Source organism: Emydura macquarii, unplaced genomic scaffold, assembly GCF_026122565.2.
Source record: "Emydura macquarii macquarii isolate MOO-44397 ecotype Brisbane River unplaced genomic scaffold, CSIRO-AGI_Emac_v2 contig_968, whole genome shotgun sequence".
NCBI lineage: Eukaryota > Metazoa > Chordata > Testudines > Chelidae > Emydura > Emydura macquarii.
Window position 1 is genome coordinate 7,934,777 of NW_027131105.1, and position 22,447 is coordinate 7,957,223.

The window sequence follows — 22,447 nt, forward strand, 5'->3', positions numbered from 1 at the left end:
ATCCATTTTTGGGGAGCAGCAGTGGATTCTCAGGGCACTGTTTTCTGAACTGCTTCTGCTGGAAGAAAGGCTGGGGGGAGGATCACAACCTTAAGGCACAGAGGGCTGCATCTACTTTTTAACTTCAGTCTCATTCTTCCTCCAGCCTGCAATAAAGCCTCCTCTCAGCCCACCAGCTCCTGTTCCTGGGTTAACGCTGGGGTAAAATCCCCCCTCAGTATCAGGGGGCTCGACTAGTGGATTGGGGTGGGTGGGTGAAATGACAGATTGGAACCCCGATAACTCAAGATAGATCGAATGGGGGGGGGTGGACTGGATGGTGGACTGGAGCTATATTAGATTCCCCAATAAACTGCCCTAGGAGTATGGGGGCAAGCTAGGTATTCGTGGGGTGCAGGTAGGGCAGCCAACAACAAACCCTGCTTTGATGAATGCAGATGGCAAGGGAGCAGAATGGGAGACCCCTGGATGGAATGGGTGTGCCTGCTGATTCTGGGGGTAGGAGGTAGAATCTTGTGAGGGGGACCCTAAAAATTCCCACCCACCCCCCAATCAGGACTGGTTTCCCAGAGGGGGCTGCATGGATGAAAGGATCAGTCTGGGGGATGCCCCCAGGAGCCAGAGGAGCTCAAGAGGGGATGGCACTAGTTTGGGAAAGGAAAAGTGGTGTTTGGGGTTGTCATTAATCTGGACTGAATGACTAGTGTCCAAGCCCCCAAACTCAGCTCGTACACCCCAGCACAGCAGAGCACTCACACATCCGCTGTGCTTCAGGCCCCTTGAAGTGGAGGCAATTTAAATACAAGTGGGGCCTCAGTGTACCCTCCAGTTGCAGAGTGCTTCACAACGTGTCCCCTCTTGACACATGGGGAAACTGAGGCAGAGAGCTGGGGCGGGACTCACCCAGGTAATCAGTAGCTGAACAGGGACTGAAAACCACGAGTCCTGGCATCCAGCCCCTCTGCTGTAACCACTAGCCCCCACTCCCCTCCCACATCTGGGAATAGAACTCAGGAGTCTGTTTGCCATATCAGTTTGAGGTTATGTTGAGTACTGCATGCTGGGGACCTCCCCCCCCCACTGACTGGCGTGGCACTTTGCTTCAGGCCATGCCATCATGGTACCACACCGTTCCCCATCACCCACCACCAGTCCCCTCTCAATTCATCACAGATCCTGGGGAGGGGCAAGACCAGCAGCGCCAGTGTTGGGTATCCCCTCTTCCCTGCAGGAACCTTGTCTGGGGGAGAAAGGTGGGGGCTCGGGCTCTGCTAGGGGATGGGGCAGGTGTGGGGGGGTGGTGTGAGCACCTGTGCTGCTAGGAACAGGGCTGAGACCCAACAGACTCACACTCCCAACAGGGTGAGATGAATGAAGCTCTCAGATTAGCCCTTTCTTGGTTAGGGAGCTGATGCAGGGGGTTGAGTCCAGCAAACACCAGGAGTCTGGCAAAGAATTAGACTGTACAGAATAGGAGCCCCTGGGCAGTATCCGCTAAGAAGAGTCCAAGGTACAGCTGGAATCCAGGCAGCCCGACCTGCGAATATTTGTGACTTCATTCACAAATTCATAGAGTTTAAAGCCAAAAGGGGCCAGCAGCTTGTCTAATCTGACCTCCTGTATAACACAGGCCAGAGAGGGTCACTGTTAGCCCTCTGCTGAGCCCTGTCGCTTGGGTTTGCCTAAAGCATCTTCCTGAAAGGCAGCCAGTCCAGATTTAAAGACATGGAGAGAATCCATCACTTCTCTTGGCAGTTTATCCCAATGGTTAACCAGCTCTGTTAAAAACTGGTGCCTTATTTCTCCTTTGAACGTGTGTGGCTTCAGTTTAAGAATATAACTTAAGAACAGCCATACTGGGTCAGACCTCTGGTCCATCTAGCCCAGTATCTTGTCTTCTGACACTGGCCAATGCCAGGTGCTTCAGAGGGAATGAACAGAACATGTAATCATCAAGTGATCCATCCCGTCGGCCATTCCCAGCCTCTGGCAAACAGAGGCTAGGGACACGTCAAAGCATGGTTTTGCATCCCTGTCCATCTTGCTAATAGCCATTGATGGACCTATCCTCCATGAACTGATCTAGTTCTTTTTTGAACCCTATTATAGTCTTGGCCTTCACAACATCCTCTGGCAAGGAGTTCCACAGGTTGACTGTGTATTGTGTGAAGAAATACTTCCTTTTGTTCGTTTTAAACCTGCTGCCTATTGATTTCATTTGGTGACCCCTAGTTCTTGTGTTATCAGGAGTAAATAACACTTCCTTATTTACTTTCTCCACACATCATGGATTTATAGACCTTTATCATATTCCCCCTTAATCATCTCTCTTCCAAGCTGAAAAGTCCCAATCTTATTAATCTCTTTTCATATGGAAGCTGTTCCATACCACTAATCATTTTGTTGACCTTTTCTGTACCTTTTCCAATTGCTATGTATCTTTTTTAAGATGGGGGTGACCAGATCTGCACGCAATATTCACCATGTGGGCGTACCATGGATTTATAAAGAGGCAATATGATATTTTCTATCTTATTATCTATCCACTCTTTGCTTCTTGTTCTGCCTTTCCCCACTAGATTAAAGAGCCCCTTAGTATCCAGTGTCTTCTCCCCATGAAAATACTTAAACACCAAGACCAAGTCACCTCTCACTCGCCTCTTCGAGAAGCTAAATGGACTGAGCTCTAAGTCTCTCGCTAAGGCATTTTTTTCAGCCCTCAAATCACTTTTGTGGCATTTCTCTGCACCCTCTCCAGTTTTCAACATCTCTTTTCTAATGTGGCCCCCAGAACTGTGCTAGGTCAAAGAGCCAGTTAGTGCTTTGCGTTTGGTCCTCACACAAGTACTCACACACTGTAATCAGGTCACCGCTCCATCTTCTTTTTGGTAAGCTACACAGATGGAGCTTTTTAAGTCTCCCCCTCTAAGGCATTTTCTCCAGCCCTTGAATAATTTTCATGGCTCTTCTCTGCGTGTTCTCCCGTTTTCCTTTTGCAAACGCTGACACCAGAACTGGACACGCCAGCCCAGCAGCATGGGTCTCTCCAGTATCATACAAAGCAGAGGTAAAAGCCCCTCCCTACTCCCCTGTTCATACACCCAGGGGTCATCGTAGTCCTTTTTGCCAAGCATGGCACTGGGAGCTCATGGTCAGTTATTCATCCACTACGGCCCCAAATCCTGTCCAGAGTCACTGCTTTCCGGGATACAGTCCCTGTTCTGGCGGCACAGCCTGACCCCCTTGGTCCTAGATGGATGACCTTGCGTTGGCTGTATTAACACACATCTACAGCCCGGTCTACCCGCAGGCTGCGTCTCTTCCAGCAGAAACTTCCCTTCTGGCTCAGTGGGCATAGCAGCCAATGAGCTGCAATCCCTTACATGGGGCTAGTGGGGTAGAGCTGGGGCTGAATGCTAAAGCATGGAATAGGAAGGGGCACATTGGTCCAGTCTCAAAGCAGCGGTGAGAGGGCAGACCAGTTAAACTGTGCCAACAGGCCGCTTTTAGCCTTTTCAAGGACCAGGTGCACTCACCTTAACCTTACATAACTTGGATTGACAAGATAGTCCCTGCCCCACAGCGCCTACCTAGGTCCTAGGGGTGGAAGGGGCCTCCTGGGTAAAGTCCAGACCCTGCCATCACAGCTCACCCCTCACAGAATCCTGGGCCAAAACTTACCCAGCTCCATTGGGCTGTTTGCTCCCACTCCATTTATGGGGAAGCCGTTCCAGAACCTCTCTCCCTCCCTCCAGAAGGGCACAAACCTTCTTCTCATTGCTAGTCTCAGCTGATTCCTGGCCAGTTTATCCCCATTTGTTCTTGGGCCAACATTGTCCTTTAGCTTCAGTAGCTCTTCTCCCTCCCTGGGGTTCCCCTGCTGTAGAGAGCAACCAGACCCCCTCTGAGCCTTCGCCTGGCCAGGCTAAACAAGTCCAGCTCTGTAAGTCACCTAAGATTGGTTCACCATTCCTATGATCAGCCTAGGAGCCCTTCTCTGCACCTGGGTTGGATTCCTCTTTCCTGAACACGGGTGATCAGTATACATACAGTATTCCCGCTGAGGAATTTCCAGAGCCTTGGCCAATGGCATTAATACTTCCCTATCTCCACATATAATCTGCAGCTGTTAATTCTTCAGCAGCCTGAGCAGGCCCTTAGAAATGCTGGCTGGGGAATTTCTTCATTTTTCAGAAACAAGGAAGTTAGAAGGTAAAATGGAGCCTACATGAAATATTTTCTGCCCAGGGCCCAGTCTCTGAGAGCCTGGGTATGTCCTCTCATACACATGCAGTATTGTTAGGGCAGGTGCGGTTAATTCCACAGTCTTCCACGTTCTTTTTCTTTGTACGCAAGCAAGTTTGAAGTCCTGGGGAGAAATGTTGTGATGATGTTGGCTCAGGGTCATCACATTGTGTTCATAGTGTTTAAGTCAGAAGGGACCATTAGATCATCCAGTCTGACCTTCACAGGCCAGAGAATGTCACCCAGTTACCGCTGTATTATAAGCAACAAATTCATCAAATCATTACAGCTTCCAGGGGAGAGCGAGAGGCCACCACTACCTTTGCACCAGCAGGGAATTGATGCCATGCCCAGGTGATCCCAGCAGGCGACTCGCACCCCATGCTGCACAGGAGGGCAAAAACCTCCAAGGTCCCTGCCACTCTGTGCTGGGGGAAATTTCTTCCTGCCCTCAGCTGGATCCTGTGCACAGGAGCAAGGTTATAGCAACACAACACGGCATATGCTGGCATAGTCCCCTAGCATAGCGTGCACCTAGCATGGAACACCACCTCCCTGCCCGCTGATAACTATGCCCACAGAAGCATTCATCTGCAGGCTCAGGAGCATATGCTCTGGGGGCCTTGCTGACACAGTTATGTCACTAGGGGTGTGGTTTTTTCACACACCCGACAGGCACAGCTGTGCTAGTACAAGTTTTAAGACACCATCCAGGCATCTACAAAAGGGATTCTCTGAACCACCTCCAAGCACTGACCGAGCCTACCCAGCCTCCCATCTCCAGTTGTGGCTGATCGTCACTGATGCTTCAGAAGAAGGGGGGAAAATTAGGTATGGAGGAAAAAATGTCCTTCCCGACACCTGCAGCAGATGATCAGCCAAAGCCGTGAAGGATGAGATTTGATTAGTCAATGTCAGGGCGGCTGGTCTAGGGAGCTGTGTAGGTTGCTGAACTTAGGGTTCCCGTTGGAGTTGACTCTGGAGGCAAAACTGCTCCGTGGGGACTGGCTGCTGGTACTCCTGGGAGGAGGAATTGCCCCAAGCGCTGGCTGATCCCTCCACTAGACAGCATGTGTGTATAATGTCAATAACTCACACGACACAGCCCCAGATCTGCATGGCCCAGACACTTGCTCCTACTCAGTGGGGGGGCGGCAGTGGTACTGGGAGAAGGGGGAGATTTTTACATATATAATATGACACACGCACCCCTCCACCACCTAAAGTAGCTTAGGTAAAACCCGTAGCTCTAATTCCAGGATTGCACATATCCACACCCAGCCCCCCGTTGCTATGAGATGCAGCAGGGGGCGGGATGGAGGGCTGTGCCCCTAAGAATACATGCACACTTAGACTTTGTTTCCCAGTTCTGCCACCCCATAATGGGGAGTTAACACAAAGAGCTGAGACAAATCCTTATAAAAAAAAAATAAAAAAACATTTTTATTGGAAAAATAAAAAAAGTCAAGCTCATTAAAAAGACACCCAGTAAACAAAATAAAAATAAAATAAACTAGCCACTCTAGCTCCACTCACATAATAAAGCTAGAGAAAAACTAAATGCCACCATATCCTTCTCTCCCAAGGGATGTCTATGGCACACATCACTAGGTAGCTGGGCACTTCACAACACCTAATGAATATGTCCTCATGCCCTGTAGAGGGCAGTGCAGTGCTAATGTCGCCAATATAGATGGGGAAATTGAGGCACAGAGAGGCTAAGGGACATTCTCAAGGTTACACAGGGAATCTGGGGCACAGAAGAGAAGGCCATCCTTGCTCTCTTCCAGTAGCACAACACCGTCTGCTAGCGGCTGGGCCATGGCTACTGATGCCTGCAAAAGGAGTCGCTCCTCTGGCTCTGAAGGTCCAAGGTTCATACTCAGAAGGGGGCATATCTAACCAGAATTACAGCATCAAGTCCTAAAGGGGAGAGAAGAATCTGGGGGAGACACAAAGGGGAGGTTCCAGTGACAGTGGCGTACTGACGGGGGGGCGGGGCATGGCCCAGGGTGCTGGCCTGGGGGGCAGGGGTGCTGGCTGGTCCCTTGGAGGAGGAGGAGCTACACCCCACTGTTGCAGGGGGTCAGGGACCACCGGGCTTTGACATCTCCAGCGGCTGCACCGACCCCAGCTCAGGCCTGCTGGCGGCCGAGGGCTCCCGCTGCAGGGGCAGCAAGCGTCCTTCCAGCTCCTCTGCCCGTGCTGGGCACAACAAGGGAGCCACGGGATCCCGGCTGCACAGGGGCCAGGCAGCCAACCTAACGGTGAGGCTCCAGGGCACAGCTCGTCATCCCCACCCCCCCTACCGGTGGGCAGCCCGGGGTCATCTGCTCCTGTCACTCCCGCTCTCCGCCGCACCCACAGCAGTGGGGTGGGGCGAGTGGGAAACAGGCCCGCAGACCACAAATGTAAGTATTGGTCCACGGCCCTGGTGACCCACAGTACACCACTGTCCAGTCAAGTGGAGAAATTAACCCTTCACGCACCAGAGAGTAAACAACAAAAGAGGTTTCTTTCCCTCTTTTGTGCGCTGCAGCAGGCTGTGCCCCAGGGAGGGGATGTGCCAGCCTTGGGGATGTTGATGGGACCTGGCTGGCAGGCTGAGGAGGGACCGGGGCCAGCAGGGGTTGGGGGAGTGAAGCCCTTTATCCAGGCCATGAGATTATTGCCTTTCAGCACCTCCCACTCAGGGATTCCACAGTGCTTTACAAACGAGGATTCGCTCCACAAGGAAACTGAGGCACAGTGATGTGACTGGCTCTCAGCCCCTCCCCGAGCCCAGAATAGAACCCAGGAGTCCTAGCTCTCAGCCACACCGTCTCTAACTTATTATTCATAGAGCACCTCACACATACTAGGCACTTCATAGAACAGACAAGAGCCTGCCCCAGAGAGTTTACAATCAGCTGGCCAGCACTCCCCTCCCAGCGCTAGGGTCACAACCCAGGTGTCCTTGCTCCCACCTCCTGTCCTACCCCTCAGACAATAGTCCAGCAAAGGGGCATTCGCCATCAAGGAGCTAGAACCCTTATGGGGTGGGGAGAGAGGGGATGTTTAACCCTTTAGAGCCCAGCCAGCAGCCTGGCTTGGATGTGCGTTTCTGCAGCAGAGGCACAGCCCCAGCAACCCTTGGGGTCCCCCCCTTCCTCAGCCCCAGGGTGTAGGGGCAAGAACTGGGGATGGAACTCAGGAGTCCTGGGCTCTCTCTGGATCTCCAGGCAAAGTGGCATGCTCTGGTATCCCTTTGTGCAGCCCATGATCCCCTATGGGGCTCAGCCCCCCAGCTGGGCTCAGGAGCCAGCCAGAATCACCCAGGAGCCCCTTAAATAAATACATTAAAAATCCAGACACTGCTTTACATTAACCCTTTCCTCCCCTCCTCACTCTGGCCCATTCTATAGGGATTCCCTTTGCTGGAACTCCTACAGAACGGTAGTGGGGAGCAGAACGGGGCTGGGGGCGGCCCCCGATGAGGTATCTGCCACGCAACAGGAGCCTGGGGCAGGGAGCAGGGCACTAATCTTTACACCGCCAGGGCTGAGATGATGCCCATGTAAAGAAAGGGGGAAGTCAGGGACTGTGGGAGGTACCAGCCCCCCTCCTGTGCAGAGCCCTCCCATCCTATGCGGAGATCCCCCCAATCCACCATCCTCTTCCACGCCCCCCAGTTCGATGGGGTGCACTCAGCCGAGCCCCTGGCGATGGTGGATGTGTCTGAAGGGGGCCTGTAGCACAGCCTCACAGCATGGCCTTGAAGAGGAAGGAGAGCCCCGCCCCACACGACAGCCCTAGCGCCAGGAAGAAGGTCATGATGGCTCCGGCCAGCTCGCTCTCCTGCGGCAGCACCTGCCTGTGGGGTGAGAGAGGAGAGTGAGTGGCGGGGGGCAGGAGGGCACAGCTGAGCACCACACACACCCCGACTGTGCAGAGAAACCCAGCACTGAGATGCGGCCACTTCTCAGGTGGGCTGAGAGAGCCGTGTATACCAGGATCCCTCTCCTGGCGCGGAAATGCCACTCTGACCACATGGGGAGAGCGCCCTCTAGAGACCTCCCTGCAGGGCAGCACAGCGCCCCCTGGCACCACACTGGGGCATTGGGCTCAGCCCCGGCTGCAAGGGGAGAGCGCCCCCTACTGAGCCCGACCCTGCCCAGCACTCACTTGGGGGCGAGGCACATGGTGAGCGAGACGAAGTAACCATTGGAGAGGGAGAAAAGCAGCATGAAGATGATGAACCAGGCGTCCTGGTGGAAGAGCACGGGCAGGTGGGCACGGGGCTGGGCCTGGCACAGCATCAGCAGGGGCACAAACAGGAAGCGTAGGCCCACCAGCAGGGGGAGCAGCCGTAGCCTCTTCTTTGGCTGGAGAGCAGCAAGGCGGAGGGGGACGGTCAGAGTTGGGGGAAACCCGGCAATGATGGGCCACTCCCTCCACCCAGCCCCCCAGGGCAGGATCACACCCGGTGCGTCACCCGCTTCGTAAACTCCTCCCTTCACCCCAGGGGTGCACCGCCCGCCCGCCTCACCCCTGCCAGTGAGTGCTGAGCTTGCCCAGGGGGCTGGGATCCAGGCCTGGTGTCCCCCCCACTCACCCAGAGGCAGTACGAGGTGGCGCTGCGGCCCAGCCAGTCCATGATGTTGAACACCAGGAAGCAGCAAACAGGGGTGAAGAACTCACCTGCGGGGGAAGAATTTGGGAACAGGACATGAGGCATTCACCTGTAGGGGCGCCTGCTCCAAGCCAGCCCCAGGGCATCCGTGATCACAGCACCACTCACAGCCAGGGATTCAGGCCAGGAGTCCTGGCTCCCAGTCCCCCATGTTCTAACCACTGGACCCCACTCCCTATACCAGCAGTTCCCAAACTGTGGGTCATAAAGCAAAATGGCATCCTCCTTGTGGCGTGACCTTGCACGTACGGTGCGCGTGTGAGGTCACACTGCAGGGAGGACGCCATTTTTAAACGGCAACTTCCATGCTCTCTGGGGTAGTGGGGAACAACACATCTGAAAACAGGGTCATGCAGGGAAAACGTTTGGGAAGCTCTGCCCTATACTCACTCCACTGCCTGCTCTCCGAGGTGCTGGTGACGGTGGCAGTGATGGCAGGGAACACAGACAGGGTGACAGTGAAAACCATGACAATGCAGAGTGCCAGCAGCCAGATCTGTGGGGGCGTGGGAAGACAGTCAGTCATCAGAGCCCCACCCCACCTCCAAGAGCTCCAGAGCCCCTTACTGAAATGCTGCTGCCTCCCGAGGGTAAGAGGGTCAGGCAGGGGCTGTCATACAGGGACCCCTCGCCGGGTGATGAGATGCAGCCGCCTCTGGGATGCAGCGTGGGGGCTGTTTATAGCACACCGCAGTGACTCGTCTGCCCCACCGCCCCTTTACCTTTCGGAGCACACGGAACACCGATGGTCTCTCTGGTCCTGGCCCCCCGTTCTGGGCACTGGGGGCTGTCCCGTTGTGCAGGGCGAAGACTCCCTTCCCCGAGCTCTCCAGGCTGATATCCTCCAAGGTCCTGACCTTCCCATTGGCCACTCCCAGCATCGGCTGCTCTGGGTCCTGCAGCCCCTCCTCAGAGCTCTCCGACTGGGCCCCACTCCTCTTCTCTGGGCGGACAGGGAAGAGAAGCAGTGAACAGGATCTCAGAGGCCTTCAGGCAGCCTGGGCATAGCAGGGGGTTTGGTCGCCGCCCACGGTAGTGCAAGGGTGCACGATAAAGTGCCTGGGTGTGCCAGGGCTGACACCCCACACGGCGGGTGAGGAGCCGTGAGCCAGAAGGGCGAGCACAGCTCACATGGATGTGAGCTGCCTCACCTGCCCAGCACTGACCCCTTCCCCGGTGGGGGGCAATGAGGTGCCCCCTGCACCATCAAGAGCCCCACAGCTCCCTGAGGCCTCATGTACCGGGGCACAGCAGCCCAGCCTTGGTCTCCGGCTCAACACCTGCAGCACGCTGGCAACTCCGCTCCAGGTAGTGACGGAAGAAGGCCTGCAGGGGGCGACAGGACAGGAGGGGGTCTGTGGAAGGGGCACACCTCTGACCCCAGGGCATCACACCCATGCCCCTTCAAAGCTCCCGTGGCTAATACACAATCCCCCTGGCTGTTACACACTGCCCCCCCCAAACAGCCCCATCGCATCGCACCTCCCACCCTAACCTCCCCCTATGGGTCCAGTCAACCCCGCAGCTGGGGGCACCACTTCTGTACGACCCTGACCCACGGGCGCCAGGCAAAGACCCGCCCCACACACACACTGCTTGCATCCCCAGCCAGCTTGGAGCCGGCGCCCACCAGAGGGGAAAGACCCTATGCCCCATTCCCCGCCCCTGCTGGTGCAGCAGCTCACCATATGGGGCAGCACCAGGTAACAGACGATGGAGATCAGGGTCCCGACACAGGGAGTGATGAAGTAACTCAGGGCTGACGTCTGGGCATCCACGCCACCTGAAACAGCCAGCACAGCACACGGAGCAACGGCGCGCAGACAGCAGCGCGGGGTGCCGAGTGCAATGCCCCCGTGCAGCACCAGGGTGCGCCATGCTGCGGGGAGAGGGGGCTCTCACCTCACAGTCAGCGCTGACCCCAGTGCGGTGCTCGGGGCGCAGCTCAGCGGGGGGCAGGGTAGGGGACGCCCCGTCATACTCACTAGCCATGGAAAGCAGCATGGCACAGGCGGCGAAGGTCCCGGCCATGCCCTGGCCGCTCAGGAAGAGAGTGCTGTAGCGCTGGGGCAGGGTGCCCAGTTGCCCGAACAGGCTGCCTTGCAGGACGGCGCAGAACGCTGGGGAGAGACACGGTGGGTCAGGACTGCCCGCCGCCACCCCGGGACCCCTGGCAGTGCCTTAGGAGGAGGGAGGAAACGCTGAGCCCAGCACAGGGGTCTCGGCAGGACAATCAGGGCAGCTTCCGTGGGGTGCCAGGCCCAGCAGCACCCTCCCACCAATTCCCCGGGAGGCAACCCTTAGCTGCCCTCCCCTGCAAAAAAAATGCACCGTGCCCTCGCTGCCCCCTCCTCCACATCGTCATCAGTTGCGCTTCCTGCAGTCACTCACGGGGAAGCGGAAGCACTGGGTGTACGACCTCGCCATGGATCCCCTCTCCCTGGCCCAGTCCCATCCCCCTGCCTTCACAGATGGGGCTGGATTGTGAGTCGCTGATTGTAGCCACTTGGGGGGCACAATAGAGGGGGGATCTTTGCAGGCCTGTTCCCCACCCTCTGAAGCCAACCAGCCCCCCTCGAGGGGAGAGACCCCCTGTCCCACTCCCTCCCCCCCCGTTGAGGTGAGGGGCCTGAGTTACTCACAGTTAATGAACCACACAGAGGCCATGGTGACAGAGAAGAAGCTTGCAGGGGGCATTTCCACCCTGACCAGCGTGGCGGTGAGAACGAAGAGCAGGAGGATGCCCCCCATGCTGCCGAGGATCCGCACCTTGTCTGGGATGCTGCAGGGGCGAAGCGCAGTTCAGAGCCCGGCTGTCTCTAGGCCTCCCCCATCGCTCCATGGTGGGCCACTGGCGCCTTGCCCCTCCCACCAACCCCGACTACAGGGAGGCCAGGCCAGCTCAGTGGGCCCAGAGGGGGGAGAGGATTCGAAGCCCCTGGCATCGCAGGGGGCTGCAGGTCAGGACTGAGAGGCATCAGCTGAGCTGGTGGGAGAGTCGGGGGCTGGGATCGCAGGCGGCTGGGGCTCAGGACTGAGGGGCCCCAGCAGGGGAGAGGTCTCACCACTGGTAGAGGAAGGAGTTGAGCAGGGTGAAGAGCAGCAGCGGGAGCTGCGACAGCAGGGTCAGCCAGTTGTTGAAGCTGAAGTCATCCTGGGCCAGGTCCAGCCGGGTCCCGGAGCTGTTCCCCTCCAGGCCCACGGATGAGCCGATCCCCACGATGAGCCGGGCCTGGAAATACTGTGGGAGAGAGAGATGGGGTGAGGAGAGGCTGCAAGTCCACACAGCCCCGGGGCACCTCCCCACAGACCCACCCTCCCCTGGGCCCTGGCCAGACCCCCACATGCCGGGCTGCATCCTTGTCCTGAGTGCTGCAGAACTATGAACCCCACTGATGCCCCAGCTCCCCCTCCCTTAGCCCAGCACTCCACATCTCCTCCCCCTCCTATCCCCTAGTACAGTACCTGCCCCTGGCCTACCCCAGCCCTTGTCCCCCTCGCCTCCCCTCCTTCATTCCCCATCCCATCACCTTCCCTGGCCCTGCCGCCCCCCAAGATCCCCAGGATGGGTCATGGGGCTGGGACGCACTGGGATGGCTGTGATGAAGAAGTTCCAGGGCAGGAGGGTGCCCAGACCCAGGATGAAGATGAGGATTCCCACAGCATGAAACCTGGGAGGGGAGAGAGAGACACTATCACCACGGGAACAAGGCCTTCCCCATCGAGGGGGCGCTGGCTCGGATCTGGCCCCAGGTTGTGGGGGAACTGGCATCTGGGGCGTTTCTCCTCCACAGGGACAGATGGGGGCTCAGGCTTGGTGGCACATTCAGCCCCCGGTCAACCAGCTGGGGCTCCCTCACTAGGAACTGGGCTGAGACCCAGCAAACTTGCCGCAGATGGGGCCCTGAATGTCTTATGTCAGAGAGCTGGGGATAGAGTCCTGGCTCCCAGCTCTGCCCCCCTAGCCACTAGACCTCACTGCCCTCTCAGAACTGGGGATAGAACTCCCGAGTCCTGGCTCCCAGCCCCCCTCTGCTCGAACCACTGATTCACACCGCTTGCTGCACAGTCACTTCTCATTAGCGCCGGGGAGCGCTGACTGCATAGCTGGTGGAGGTCCCTTCCCTGGGAGCCTATGGGGATGGGTCAGGGTGGTGATGTTAGGCTCCCATGGGCTAGGGGAAGGGCATGGTCTGGGGCACGACCCCTCATCCTGCCCCCACTGTGGGCGGCTTCAGGGAGTGCGAGTGTCTTGGTTTGGCCAAGGATTATCGAGCGGGCAGGGTGCCCAGCAGAACACCCCTCACCCCAAGATCCCAGCCTGCTCCTGTACTCCCAAGGGGCAGCCCCTCTCCAACACCCAGCCCTCGCACAAACCTGGCACAGAACCCAGGAGTCCTGACCCCCAGTCTGTCCCCCCCAAAACGCCCTGCCCTAACCACAGGCTCTGACTCGCCTGAGCCCCACAGGACACTGTCCCTGGGGGACGGTGGCCCCAGAGTATTTCCCCTGCCTGGGCAGAGTCCCACCCCACACAGAAGGTGCCCAGAGTCCGTGGCGCTATCTCCGCTGTCGCTGGCAAAGAGAAGCTGCCACTCACTGGTCCTTGGGCGTATTCTGCGGAGCCATCTGGAGCTGGGGGGATATCTTGGTGTCTCGTGGGGAGGGAGGGGGGCAGTCGACAGCCCTGGCTGGTTCCCTGCAGCACCTAGAACAAAACACTCTTGAGATCAGGGAGGGAGTGGCCCTCACTCACCAAGGAGCCCTGGGGCATGGAAAATCCCAACTCATGAAGAAACTTGCTCATGCAGGGCCCTGACAGGGAGGCTCCCAGCTCTGCTGTGGAAGGCAGGTGAAGACAGAGGCCAGATCAGCCCAGGAACAGAAAGCACAGCCTTTGGGTGCCTATGTTCCCTCTCAATGCCAGGAGAGAACCCAGGAGTCCAGGCTCCTGCCCCTAAACTCTCTAGACCTCACTCTGCTCCTCGAGCTGGGAATAAAACCCAGGAGCCCTGGCTCCAGAGAACCCCCTACTGAGCTCCCCCGTGCTGCACAGCACCTCCCAGCTCCACACTGGGGCACTGAGAGCAGCAGACTGGGATGGGAGAGCACGCCTTAGCGAGCCCCCGCCCACTGGGGGAGCACGTGCAGCACCGAACACCTCGGGGACAGCACCCCTACTGAGAGCCGGCCCTACTCTCTGCAGTGCAGTGTCCTCTAGTGCCAAACTGGGGCACTGGGCCAGAAGCGACTGAGGGGAGGTCGGCTCATGCAGCAGGCCTGCCTGTGAAGTCCTCCATGGCATCTCAGTGCCAGGCGAGCATGCTAGGAGTTAACGGCGAGAGGGGACTGTGGGTGCCTCCCAGTGCTGACACAGACCCGGCCAAGGCTTTATTCTACACTGAGCTCCCATGCCTACCGGGAATCGGCAGGGCAGTCCACTGGCTACCAGCCACAAGCCCCCTACCCTGAGTGCCCTGGGGCCCTGCCTTTGCCTGACACATCTTAAGCACAAAAGGAAGCATCACAGCCTTGCCCCCGGATGGTGCTTATGGCGTGGTGGTGGGGATGAGGCCACAGGCAGCTTACACAGCTGTCACTGGGTTGGGAGTACCCTGGGTTCCCCTAAAACAAGGCATCACTCCAGCTTGCACCATCTAGACTGAGGAGACTTGTCTGTACTTTGAAATTTACCAAGATCTCTTCTGGACTCTTACCCAATGGCCGAATTAGAGACATGAGACCTGATTGTAGACTATAGAATTCCATAGGCAGGGTTGGTTGCCTGACACTTCCCATTATGGGATTTTATTGTCACGTGCTTAAAACTTTGTTTGACTTTAACCAGTCAGGCTGAAATTTTGCATGTAGTGTGTCTGCCTCAGGTTGATATTTTGGGGGAAATTTCAGCTAAAACAGCTCTGCCATTTCCAAGAATGAGGTTAAGGAAAAATACATGGTTTTGCTCACGTTAAAAAAAAATATATATTCTGGAGACCTTTTCTTTGGCTCTAGCATCCCCATGCTTTGCAGCAGGGACTTGACATTTGGCAGGGAGTGGCCTGTGTGCCAGGGCTGTGCCTTTTGCCATCCCCATGAAAATCCATCCAAATCCAGTGGCGTACCAAAGTGAGATGGGGGGGCAGGCCCCTGGGGGCCGACCTGTGAGGGGGCACCAGGGCAGCCCTTCATGACACGCAGGGGACAGGGGACGCTGGCCCCTCCAGTGCCCCCTGCGCATCGTAAGGCCCGGCCTGGGCCCCCCCCAGGCTGAGGCTGCTCCATCCGAGCTGGTGCTGGGCTGGAGTGGGAGAGGTGGGCACCACATGGTGGGTAAGTGCAGGGGGGCAGACAAGCCTGCATTTGCGCTTCCCTCCCCCCACCACAGGTACAGACTCTCCCCTCCCTGGGGCAGCTGGGAGTGGTGCCAGGACCCCTCCTGCCCTCCATGGGGGGGGGGAGGTGCGTGAAGGGGGCAAAAATGTAGGCTTGGCTCCCGGGCGCCGAAGACCCATGGTATGCCACTGTCCAAATTTGGCCAAGTAACAAGTCTTTGAAAATATTGCAGTTCACACATGCGCGGTAAAGACTCACTAGAGCTTAACTAAAATTTCTAATAGTCCATCCTCACTGAGCATGCTCCATCCCCACAGAGTGATGGAGCATTCTCCCTCCATCCTAGGTCTATGGGGCAAAGCCAGACTTTTCCCTGTAAGCTGGGCTGTCCTGAGCCAGGCACTGGATCTGAGAAATGGGAGGCTCTCTCTCCGCTGCTGTCAATGGCACCCCTGTGGTGTCCAGGCAGGGTGGAGGAGGGAATCATCCAATTCAAATACAGAGGGGACAAGATCCAGACCAGGGGAGGGAGATGAGTAGACTGGGACAAGGAGCTAGAGACTGGGATCAGAAGTCTGAGGTGTGGAGACTGGGACTGACAAGGTGAGGCGAATGGGAGAGAGACAGATTTGAGGGGAAGGGGCAGAAGGGGTCAAGCTTGAGGAAAAGTGGCAAGAGTCTGAGCCCACTAGAGCACACTCCTCACTAAAGCTTGGAGTAGAACCCGAGATCCCTGGGTCTGCTGACAGCTGAGGAATGGTGAGACAGCTGTGAAACACACTGCCAAAGTACCCCATCCTCCTGGCCACATAGCAGTAGTAGGTTGTTATCTTCTATCAATTACTCCATTAGCTCAAGTGGCAAAGACTCCCTACTGATGACCCATGTGGGTGTCAGTATGATGCGTTAAAGTGACATGACACCTTATGTGGACACAGCTGACCTGGTAGAGAGGTGCTTTACACCAAACATCTAGCCCCGTTAATATGAGATGCCATGAGCATGGATAACTGCCTGCCCAAGGGCCCCCCCAGCTTTATTCCACTTATCAAGCTTTGCCGGCACAGCTCTGTCAGTTACCGGAGGGATTTTCACCCATCTAGCTATGGCGGTTAAAGCTGCTTGTACCAGAATGACATATGTCACTTTGCTGAATCAGAACAAGTTATACCAACAGAAGCAGCTCTCTCCTGGTATAACCATGTCCCCATTATAGCATTAGATCTGTGCCATTAACTAAACCAGCAAAGCTAAAGCAGAAAAGATGTTAAGTGTAGACAAGGACCTGTTAAATGTCTTATTAGGCAGCGTGGCCTAGATAAGAAAGTGCTAGGCTGGGCCTCAGGAGACCTGAGCTCTACTCCCAACCTGGCCGCTGGCCTGCTGGGTGATCTGGGGCAAGTCACTTCACCTCCTGGTGCCTCAGTTTCTCCATCTATAAAACAGAATGATTGTGACCCTCCTTTGTAAACTGCTTTGAGATCTAGGGATGAAGAGCACTAGGAGAGCTAGGGGTTGTTATTATTTTGGTGTAATTTAAAGCTCTTCCCAACCAAACTCCGCTAAACCAAAATATGCCAAGTCCAGAGTTTAAACTGAATTGGTTTTAATTCACCCTTTAAGTCCTGTCTACATGGGAAAGTGCTGCCAGCTATACCAGTACTAGCATCATGTGGACATCCTGATTCCAGTATAAGACTGAAACCTAATAAAAACACTACCTTCTCAAGCCACATAAAAGGCTTTTTTATAGTGGAAAGTGAGTATCTACACACTAGTAAAAATAGTATGACTAGATGGGTTTGAATTCACCCCTTAGGTTATACCAGAAAATGTTCTCCTCTAGACAAGGCCTTAGTGATTCTGTCAAACTCTGAACCAAGAGATGCTCTGTCCCTTTTGGAACTTGCATCATTGCTTGCCAGTTAACATAAAATAGTAAACCCCTTGTAAAAATAAGCCCCGCAAACTCACACACAACCAGTCTGCAGAGCACTGGACAATCACAGAACCCAGGACTCCTGGCTCTCGGGCTGCCCCCTTCTCCTGCAATTTAAAAAAAAAAATCACACTCTTAGCCCCATTTCATCCACACGTTGCCCTGTTTTTAAATAATGACAGTGATTGAAATGAAAGGTAGGTAGCATTTTCCTCAGTTTCTCTCCAGGAAGAAGAAAATAGCAGAACTTCACTCCCTAACCTCCACCCCCAAACCATCATGCACAGGCTCCCTAACCATCACCCCTCCGAAATTCACCCTGTACACCCATGACACTCCTCAATCCCTCCCAACCTCCCCAAGGGAGACACCACCCCCAGTCCAGCCACACAGTCACCCCCACTCCAGAGACACCCCAATTCCCCCCTTTAGCACACCACTCAGGCACCCCCATCAATCCAGACCCCGCTACACACAGGCCAGTGAGCCCAGCGGAGCGGCTGAGATGTCCCTGCACCCCGGCAAGGGCAAAGGGGGGGCTGTCCCCTTGCAGAGCCCCCCACGGTCCCGCGGGGAATGGCCCCGGCCCGGGCTCCCCCGCAGGACTGCTCCTCGCTGCATCCACGTGCGAACCGACATTGCTACGTCGCAGGGGCGCAGCGACATTGCTACCGTGCCCGGGGCGGATCGGAACCCGGCTTGTTTCCTCTGGACCAGAGCCGCCCGCGGCCCGGTTCTGGAAGGTCCCGCAGAGCGGGCCGCACCCCAGAGCACGGGGCGGGGAGAGGGCGGCCCGTGGGAGAGGAAGCCATCAGCCGGCCGGAGGCGACGTGGCCCGGCGGGGCCGATCGGGTTTCACCTGCTAGCGCGGCGCGGGCCCCGAACTCTCCATGCGGCAGCTGCGCGCGTCTCTGCGCCTCCCGAGCCGGCTCCCGCGCGCGCCCAGCCGCAGCAAGCGCCCTCCTTCCCGCGCGCGCGTCGCCCCGCCCCGCCCCCTAGAGCAGCCCCGCGGGCCACGCAGCCCCCGACGAGGGGCTTCGGAGGCGGGGCCCGGGCAGGGCTCGTGGCGCTTCCATGCAGCCGGATCTTCCGCCCCACACACAACCTCCCCCTCCACGCCCCGCCCCAGGAACGCGCGCGCCTTTCAAGGATCGCGCTGCCCGCTTCGCAGCACCTCGCTCTGCCCCAGCCCGTCCCCACGCTCCTGGGGTGGGGAGTGGGGCGCTCTGGGGTGTCCGCTCCCCGGCGGGCGGAGAGAGAGCGCGGATCCGGAAGGAAATCGGGTTTAGTAACCTGCTCCTCGGCCTGCAGGGGGGCATCGCTGCTCTGGGGCATTAACCCCTCCCCCCCCGTGTCCGGCTGGCTGGGGACATCGCTGCACTAGGGGCATTGACCCCAACTCATGCCCATTTTGTGGGGGGGCGTCCCTCCTACGGGGCATTCGCCCCATGCCCGGATTGCCGCGAACCTGGCTCTGGGCATTTCCTTCCCCTTAGCTGTGCTGGGCAGAGAGGCCCTGTTCCTGGGAGGTGACAGCCTGTCACGGTGACTGGTCAGTGTCAGGTGCTCAACTGCGCTGCAAACCCCTGAGGCCCCCCCCCCCCCACACACTCTGCTCTCCCTATGGCCAAGGCACCCGCTGGGACTCTGGGAAATTGGGTCCCTGCCCTGCTCAACCCCTCTGTCCCTGATTAGTGACCTCAGGCAATTTCCTTTCCCCTTCAGTTACTCAGTTTCCCCTCCCACCTGACTGTATCTATCCAGACTGTGAGCTTTTTGGGCGAGGACTGTCTCTCTGTGTGTCTGGGCAGTGCCCATGGGGCTGCCCCCGGTTCAGGTGGGGTTCGGTCTCTGTGGCACCTAGCACAATCTTAGAAATGTAGGGCTGGAAGGGACCTTGAGAGGTCGTCTCGTCCAGCCACTGCACTGCAGCAGGACCAAGAACCTAGACCATTCCTGACAGGCGTCCGTCCAACCTGGTCTTAAAAGCCTCCAGGGATGGGGAGTCCACAAGCCAGGGCTGAACTAGCATTAGGGTTAGAAAGTTTTCCCTAATGTCAAACCTAAATCTTCCTTTCTGCAAATGAAGCTGATGACTTGTACTGCCCTCGGTGGCCATGGAGAACAACCGATCACCATCCCCTTCAGAGCTGCCCTGAACATACGTGAACGCCGTTAGCGGGTCCCCCTTCAGCCATCTTTTCTCAAGACTAAACATCCAATTTTTAAAAACTTCCCTCGTAGGTCAGGTTTTCTAGACCTTTTATCATTTTCGCTGCTCTCCTCTGGACTCTCCAGTTCGGCTACATGTTTCCTATAGTGTGGCAAACCGAATGGGACCCAGTTCTCCAGCTGAGGCCTCTCCAGCACTGAGCAGAGCAGAACAATTATCTCCCACATTTTACACACAACACTCCTGTTAATACCTCAGTGATGGGGCAACACCCTCAAGCACACACCTCTGTGGCATAGCGTGGCGTTGCAAAGGCACCGTATTCTATTGCCCCCATCCTCAGAGACACTTTCCAGCTAGAGTGCTTTAAACAGGAGGACCCTTGTGAGGGGTCTCATTTCTTACAGTAAGTCAAATGAATCCTTAGCCCCGCAGGTCCCACCCTGGTTTCTGGGTTCCCACAGCCTACCTTCTATGGATCTGACTGATCATTCAGGCCAGCTGCAGCCTTCAGCCCCTTTGCCTGGCCCCTTTCAATCCTGTCTTTTCACCCAGGGCTGGGAGAGGTCAGCAAGCACACCAATATCTCCTCCAAGGTAGACCTCTTTCCTGCTGCCCATCACTGCACTCACACACAGCCCCTAGGCTCTCTAGCAATTTCTCAAGTCCTTGCCATGTAAATATCAGAAACTAAGCAATCATTACAACAGTTAGCTTTTGTTTAAAGAGACAGTTTATAGGACTGTGCTCATCAGGTCTTTCTATTTAACAGTGTTACCATATTATAGAGTAAGCATCATTACGATACCTATAATATGCAATTTCTAGAGACTATTAAATTAAATGAAATCTCTATATACACCTATTTAACAGACCAAGCATGTTTATCAAATGTTAATAGTCACAAAATTTGGACAAGGTGCTGGGGTTTTGTTACAGGTGAATCTACTTTGTCTGAGCATTGGATAAAAAGTAATCAAATATCTATGTGTCCTCTATCTATTTTGCTAGGTACATCATTGATGTATTCATTTTCCCCTTACCTTAGCCTCCCCTATGTTTTAGATAAGTCCCTGGAGGACAGGTCCATCAATGAATATTAGCCAAGATGGTCAGGGATGCAACCCCATATTCCAGGTGTCCCTAAGTCTCCAACTACCAGAAGCTGGGACTGGACAAAAGGGGGTGGATCCCAAGATAATTGCCCTGTTCTAGTTATTCCCTCTGAAGCACCTGGCACCAGCCACTGTCGGAACGCAAGACACTGGGTTAGATGGCCCATTGGTCTGACCCAGTCTGGCTGTTCTTATGTTCTTAACCATTCCTCTATGACTGGGCTATTTTGCTTTTTCCAATGAGAGGCTAGCAATAGCCAAGCAGCTCCTAGCAGATGAGAGATTAATTCTTCATTCCCCCTCGTGTGACCATTTCCACTAGTAGGAGGATTGCCAAAAGAAGACTTGATAATAAATACAGGCCTGGACTGATTTTAACCCCACTACCTATCTGTCAGGTATCTACACTAATTTTCCCCCCTGGGGAGGAGGGCTGAATGAATCACAGGTGTGTCTGGACCCATTACCTCTTAAAGGGGCCAGTCAGCCTGTGACAACATCCCAGCGCAAGATTTGCCTTTGTCAAAACAGCATCATGCTGCCGGCTCATATTTAATTTGTGACCCACTATAACCCACAGATTCTTTTCAGTAGTACCACTGCCTAGCCAGTGATTCCCCATTTTGTACCTGTGCATTTGCTTTTTCCTTCCTATTTCGTATTTGTCTTCACTGAATTTCATCTCGTTGATTTCAGACCAATTCTCCAATGTCTCAAGATCACTCTAAATTCCAAGCCTGTTCTTGCAGGGCTCCCAGCTTGGTGTCCTCTGTGTCTTTTACAAGCATACTCTCCACTTCTCCAGCCAAGTCGTAAATACAAGTATTGAACAGAACCAAACCCAAGACAGGCCCCTGTGGGACCCTACTTGATACGGCTTCCCAGTTTGACAGTGAGCCATCAAGAGCTACCCTTTGAGTACGGTCTTTCAACCAGTTGTGCATCCACCTTATAGGAATCTCACCTAGACCATATCTCCCTACTATGCTTATGAGAATATCATGGGGACTGTGTCTAAATCTACTAACGTTCAGATATATCACATCTACCGTTTCTCCCACATCCACAAGGCGAGTTATACAGCCCCTGCACCGTGCTCCAGGGGCAGCTGCATCTGAGTGCTGTGTGAGAGGTCCCTATAGAAACAGCCCCCACATCCCACCCTAGAGGCAGCTGCATTTCAGTGCCAGGCAAGGAATTCCTGTATAATCAGCCACCCCCCCTCATCCCAGAAGCAGCTACATTTCAGTGCCGGGCAAGGGAATCCCCATATAAACAGCTCCCGTGCCTCACTCCAGAGGCAGCTGCATCAACACAGCCACTGGTTAGCAATCCCCCCCCACCCAATCCGTGCGCTGAGGGCGGGGGCCCTAAGTCACCAGCCTGGGACTAGGACACCCTGCCCTGAATGCTGCTGATCTGGGTGCACATCGGACCTGGTCCGGTTTCACCCTGCAGAGAGCACTGCTGGATGGGGAAGGGGTAGGGACGTTTTTGTCACCATCATAGAATATTAGAGTTGGAAGGGACCTCAGGACGTTGGGAGGGGGGGCGTTAGAGGGCATGGGGCACCCCAGGCATCTCCCACCATGCCATGCCCTATAGCAGAGACCGGGTGTATCCTTGCTCAGGAGAATATGGGGATACCTGGCACAGTGGGGTCCTCAATCTCAGTCAGGGTCTGTGCAATGTCAGCACAATGGGGGCTCTGGTCTCAGTTGGGGTTTGTGCAATGTCTGGCCCAATGGGGCCCTGATCTCAGTCAGGGTCTGTCCAGAGCCTGGCACAATGGGATCCCCAATCTTGGAGGGCATCTGTGCAGCCCCTGCCACAATGGAGGCCCCAATCTCAAATGCAGCTTCACAATACAATTAATAACCATCTCCCTAGGCGGTAGCTTAAGAAATGCCCAACACGATTTTTGTTCATTTCAGTTTTATTACGAAGGTTTTGGCATTACAAATGCA

At 55.7% G+C, this 22,447-nt stretch overlaps 1 protein-coding gene across 2 annotated transcripts; it reads right to left on the bottom strand.

Moving 5' to 3' along the window:
- Window positions 1-7,854: 7,854 nt before the first annotated feature.
- On the bottom strand, window positions 7,855-18,336 carry SLC29A2 (solute carrier family 29 member 2). Of its 2 annotated transcripts, none has more exons than XM_067544116.1 (14): window positions 18,052-18,336; window positions 17,228-17,299; window positions 13,518-13,625; window positions 12,507-12,588; window positions 11,983-12,158; window positions 11,560-11,699; window positions 10,903-11,037; window positions 10,603-10,700; window positions 10,159-10,243; window positions 9,640-9,860; window positions 9,308-9,413; window positions 8,840-8,925; window positions 8,410-8,609; window positions 7,855-8,098 (listed from the first exon to the last, which is right to left on the bottom strand). In XM_067544116.1, the coding sequence occupies exons 3-14, from the start codon at window positions 13,544-13,546 to the stop codon at window positions 7,987-7,989; spliced, it is 1,470 nt and encodes a 489-aa protein (XP_067400217.1). In that variant the 5' UTR covers window positions 13,547-13,625; window positions 17,228-17,299; window positions 18,052-18,336; the 3' UTR covers window positions 7,855-7,986. The 2 variants fall into 2 exon arrangements, with proteins under 2 accessions (XP_067400217.1, XP_067400218.1); XM_067544117.1 differs by lacking the exon at window positions 18,052-18,336 and adding an exon at window positions 17,865-18,003 and having other exon boundaries at window positions 17,230-17,299.
- Window positions 18,337-22,447: the final 4,111 nt, after the last annotated feature.

Excerpts from the sequence above, each read along its gene's own strand:
- SLC29A2 (XM_067544116.1), bottom strand. The coding sequence starts at position 13,546 with ATGGCTCCGCAGAATACGCCCAAGGACCA. Across the intron at positions 10,701-10,902 it reads CATGCTGCTTTCCATGGCTA|GTGGCGTGGATGCCCAGACG; the intron begins GTGAGTATGACG and ends TGGCTGTTTCAG. Across the intron at positions 9,861-10,158 it reads GGCTGGGCTGCTGTGCCCCG|AGAAGAGGAGTGGGGCCCAG; the intron begins GTACATGAGGCC and ends CTGTCCGCCCAG.